At 45.4% G+C, this 5,401-nt stretch overlaps 1 protein-coding gene across 5 annotated transcripts in view; it reads left to right on the top strand.

The window, feature by feature from the left end:
- Positions 1–5,401, top strand: part of atxn1a (ataxin 1a) — an 81,092-nt gene that overhangs the window by 73,054 nt on the left and 2,637 nt on the right. For all 5 annotated transcript variants that reach the window (XM_032535802.1, XM_032535804.1, XM_032535803.1 and 2 more), the window contains one exon: positions 2,782–5,114. In XM_032535802.1, coding sequence (XP_032391693.1) covers positions 3,273–5,114 — 1,842 coding nt within the window. In that variant the 5' untranslated portion in view covers positions 2,782–3,272. The remainder of the gene's footprint in view (positions 1–2,781; positions 5,115–5,401) is intronic.

Raw genomic sequence — 5,401 nt, 5'->3', positions numbered from 1 at the left:
GTGTGTGTGTGTGTGTGTGTGTGTGTGTGTGTGTGCTTGTTTAACTATACTGGTGGGGTCCAAAAACCGGCAGTCCAGTATTATATTAACTATTAATATTTGTGGGGTCCCGAAGGCTTTGTTGGGCCAACATGCTGGACCCCTACAAGTTTAAAGGGCTGTTTTAGGGTTAAGACTTGGTTTTAGGATTAGCAGTAGAATTAGGTTATGATTAGGGTGATGGTGAGGTTTAAGGCTAAGCATTTAGTTGTGATGGTTAAGGTTAGGGTAAGGGCCAAAGGAATGCATAATGTGAATGACGGGTCCAACAAAGATGCCAAAAACCTCTGTTTGTGTGTGAGTGTGTGTTAGAAAGACAGAGAGTGAGAGACTAAAGCACATGTAGGACAGATGGATCAGATGGATTGGGTTACAAGTCATCTAATATGAACACACACACACACACACACACACAACTGCAAACTCTGCAATATTCAGCTTTTCAGTGAATGTGTGTCTGAGTGACAGTTTCAGTGAAGCAATACTCTCTCTTTCTGCAATGTAGGTCAGTTGAGCTTGCCTCTCTTTTTTCTCTCCATGTTTCCCATGCATCCCAAGACTTTCCCCCCTCCATACCCCTTTCCTACCGCTCTATATCCCTCCCTCAATTCTCTTTGTCAACCTTAGGCTCTTCCTTCATTAGTTGTTGCTGTAGTTGTTGTTTTTTGTTGACAATCCTAATTTTCCCACCCCACAGTACATGCTGGAAGGGTTAACAAGGAGGGAATGTAGCCCTCAGCGGAGTCTTTTTTTTAATACTTTCACTCCTTCTTCTCCCTCACTCTTAAACACAGTCTCTTTCTATTCTTTTTGTCTTTTATTCTCTCACTTACACAGATAGCTTGAAAGTTCAGGTTCTGTCAAAGCTGATGTCAAAAGTCTCTGATCTCACTTAACTCAGTTTTAATTTGAGCAGCAGCTTGTTGAATATGACTTTAGCTGATTTTCTTTTAAATCTATCTATACCGACTGCGTTTTTCATGATAGGCATGAACAGTACGTTGAATGAGGTGTGGTTTAGGAGAGAGATAAGTTGACGATTCACGTGAAAGGATGCTAAGAGAGAAGAAGCATTGGCATTGAGAGATGATTAACAACATAAAACCATTAGATGGAAGAATGATAATTGGAGAATGGATTTACAGAATGGGTTTACAGGGAGGGAGAGGCAGAGAAGAGTGCATCTCAATGCTAAAAGCTCAGGGATCAACAGCACCTCTCAACACACCTCTGAGTCATGCCTGCTTCATTGAACAATGGTGCATGGTTGAGAAACTGCGTGTATGTGTGCGTTTGTGTGTGGTTGTTCTTGTACTGTATGTGCATGTAAATTTGAATGTGTGTTTACTCCTACCTCTGGAAGTTGGACAGTGTATGTGCTTTTGTACTTGGTAAAAGAGAGCATGTTTGTGTGTGTTTATGTATGAACTTGATCTGTGTTTCAGGAAAAGAACATGTGTCAGCATAATTGAATATATCCAGATGTCAGTGTTTGCGTAAGCAAGATGGTGTGTCACTGGTTGTGCATGTGTGTGTGTATATATGTGTGTGTGTGGGTGTGGGTGTGGGTGTAGGTGTGGGTGGGTGGTTGGGTGGGTGGTTGCATGTGCTTGAAATAATACTACATTATTTATGAGATTCACACCAAGCCTTCCATCTTTGCAGCAGGGGGTCCTCACTAACAGATGGCACACACATGTTGTACACACTCACACGTACTTTATTTAGGACAAGCTTGTTATCAGATGTCCGAGTACAGCAGTTGTTGGAAACTTGAAATTGTTTCGATTATAATTATTTGGGGTGCAAGCTTCTAGAAACCCATAATGACTGCTTGGATTGTTATTATTTTTTGTTCTGCTTCAATTATTTTGGTCACAGTGTTGAGGCAACATATAACAAATAAACTAGCCACCTGTTGAAAATATAACAGCTTTTATCATGCACTCTAGAGGCACAAGGCATGTCCTTGTAGCCATTTCCATTATTTGACCCCCTGAATTTCTTGTTGCAGGGCATCTTTTTCCCAGTTCACGGCTTTCTTTTCATGTTTCAGATTCATTTAGTTCCCTCTAAACACTGTTGGCTCATGGCCTGTTTGTTGACCTTGTATATCACTCAAAGGTTTCTCTTTTTGGAGCCGTTTGTTGTGCTCCTGAATCTCTTGCATATTTTTACTGGTACACAATGATCATCTATATCTTGTTTTTCATATTCATGGCCTGTGTTTGCTGAATCTATGTGTCTCTCTCGCAGTTCTTGAATTGAATGTGCACCTGGTTGCAAAACATGATCTAGTGTACTTTCAGTTGCAATATTTTGATTAATAAACAGTTACAACCAAATTGTTAAAAGTTTAGATTTAAATGTTCACTGAAGACTTAAATAAGAATAAACCTTAAGCAGTCTTATACTTTTTCAATTAGTTTTGCTTCAGTGACAGTATATATCAGCAGAGCTCCTTTGTGGCACAGTACCCCAGACCAGGGATACTTACTGTATGATGCAGTGCATTTCAGTGTGTCAGCTTATTTCATTTTCATTGAAAAACAATTAACTGATGCACTTGTGCAGTGTTAGACAGTAGTAATTTCATTATTGTTGCTGTCTAGGTGAAAACAAACACATAAATTACAAAGATATAAATGTCTTTAAATGTCTGTCTTTAAATGTATTTTTCCTATTAATATGTTTGAAAGCCACACCTTTTCCTAACATTCTATTTATATCTCTTTTCCACAGGATTGTGCTGGGTGCGGGCAGGCTTGCTTTTGCAAAGAAATGATTCCGCATGAAGTGCGACGCACTCGGCCCCCCGTCGTCCTCGGCGGCAGCAGCAGGTGTGACGTCGTGACTCTCTCTCCTGCCACACTGAGCTCACCTTTCAGTCGCTAAAGATCTCTGGACCAAACGGACCGCCCTACCCCTCTCCTCTAATCTCCCCTCCATATCTTGTTTCGATTTTCGATTTTCGTTGTCACCGAGAAAAAACCTGGTAATCAAACGCCTTGGTGCAACTGGATGAAGAGGGAAGGAGAAATAAAGTTTGGGAACGTAATTCATAGCTAATTAAAGCAAGACGAGTGACAATTCATCAAAAGTGAGACAGGAAAGTGAAATAAAAAGCCAGAGATATAAAAAGGAAACTAAAAAAGGAAAGAAAAATCTATAGAAGGCCACAAATTAAGGAACAATAACGCAAGTACAGTTGAGGGACGTGAGGCAAAGTCAGCATGAAGTCCAACCAGGAACGCAGCAATGAATGTCTGCCCCCAAAGAAGAGGGAGATCCCCTCCAGCACATTACCATCTGACATTCGCTCACCCATCCTCCCTCCTGCCAGTGACAGCCAGCGCACAGAGAACATGGCCTGGCTTGCCAGTGTGGCTGGGGGAAATGAGAGTGACATGGGTGGACACCGTAGCTCCAGTCATTCGGAAAGCCTCCAGTATAAATCGCTCTTTTCAACATCAGACTCTTCATCCTCCTCTTCCTCATTGAGGCTAGTCTCATCTCTTCCTACCGTGTATACGTCCCCCCTGTCACAGTCCACAGTTGGAGGAACTGTCCATTATGCCCATCTGCCTCCCAACCTGCAGTTCATAGCCCCATATGCAGGCTACATCTCCCCTCAACTGCTTCCACCTCCTCCTCCACCTCCCCCCCTCTCCTCCTCGTCCTCCTCTTTGGCCGCACAGCGACAGTCACACCCAGAGACAGTCTCTGCTCCGTCACACGCCTCCAAAAATGACCAGCAGAGAGCATCCACTGGGCGTACCTCCATGCCTCCGCCTTCTACAGACCCCACCCCTCACCACGTTCAAATGTCAACCTCAACACGGACTGTGCCGTCACTTCATTACCAAGGAGGCATTCACCTTCCTCCTCAGTCTCTACACCCCCACCATACTTTGGGACATGGGATGTCCCAGCTTGTAGTTCAGTATACGGACGCACCCACTAGGAAAGAGGAAGTTGGCTCCAGACCCAGAGAGCTCCACAATGGAGAGCTGGAAAGGGATCGGCGGTTTGGAGCATCCCCTGAGTCTAACCTCTCTAAGCCAGGGAGCAAATCACGCGATGCCACTTCGTCTTTGTCCTCCTACGAGGGCCGCCAGCTGGTTCTGCACTCAGACTTCTCTACTCACGATCCCTCAGGGCTGAGAACCTCTTTCATGCTAATGCCCAACAGCCATCATGACCACCAGCTAGTACCACCCAGAGCTAGCCCTGAGAATCAGACAAGCTCTGCACACCTTGAGAAAGGTGGCATCATCCTGGGCAAGCCTGTCAATCGCACACCCTCGTCATCCAACATCACCTCCTCTTTCACGTTTCCACCCCCATTAAGTGTCGACAGCCTGAAAGCGGCTGTCAGCACACTGTCACCCCAGACCGTTATCCAGACCACCCACAGCGCAACAGAGGCACTGTCGATGGGGCTCCCCTCCGCCAGTATCTACCATCAGCCACCTATCATTGGTTACATCGCAGGGGGTGGTGGGAGCCAGCATACGCCAATTAGCTACCACACCAGCCTACAACAACACTTACTCATTCCTGGTGCCCAACCGGTAATTATCCCTGTTAGTGGAGGGGGAGTCACCACATTGGAACCTGTAACTTCCCACATAACATCATCTGCCCAAGCCGCACCGTTTCCTACCACACTCCCACACACATACATTGCTGCCACTGCACCCAAAGGAGAAACTCGAGAAGCCCCCAGCAGCTCATATCACCAGGCCGCTTCTGGTGCAGTTGTCCAAGCCCAACTTCATCTCCCTATTGTTTCCGCTCCTCCAGGACTGGTCGCTCCTTCTGCTCCTCCCCCCTTATCCAGTACAGTGGCGCCCCCCTCGCTCCCCCCATATTTCATCAAGGGCTCCATCATCCAGCTGGCAGATGGGGAGCTGAAACGCGTGGAGGACCTGAAGACAGAGGACTTCATCCAGAGTGCTGAGATCAGCAACGAGCTGAAGATTGACTCGTCCACAGTGGAGCGCATTGAAGGGAGCCACACCTCACCCAACTTTGCTGTGGTTCAGTTCTCTGTTGGTGAGCACCGTGCTCAGGTGAGAGACAGGGAGCAACCTTTATCAAAGGATTAGTTTGACATTTTGGGAAATACACTTCTTAACTCTCTCGCAAGAGTTAGATTGACATCACCCTCATGTCTGTGCATTAAATACAGGGTCAACTAGCTTAGCTTAGCATAAACATCAGAGCTACTAGCACCTACTTAGCTCATGTGCAGTGCTTACACAAATTGAATCCCTGAGGATCTACATTTTCTTTGTTTATAGGAGAGTGATAGAATGTGTTAGTCATGAAGCTTTAGATGTGCTAGTAGTAGTAGTAG

Source organism: Etheostoma spectabile, chromosome 14 (genome assembly GCF_008692095.1).
Source record: "Etheostoma spectabile isolate EspeVRDwgs_2016 chromosome 14, UIUC_Espe_1.0, whole genome shotgun sequence".
Taxonomy (NCBI): Eukaryota; Metazoa; Chordata; class Actinopteri; order Perciformes; family Percidae; genus Etheostoma; species Etheostoma spectabile.
The sequence above is the reverse complement of the archived record's forward strand: the minus strand, read 5'-3'. Positions and strand labels throughout refer to the sequence as shown.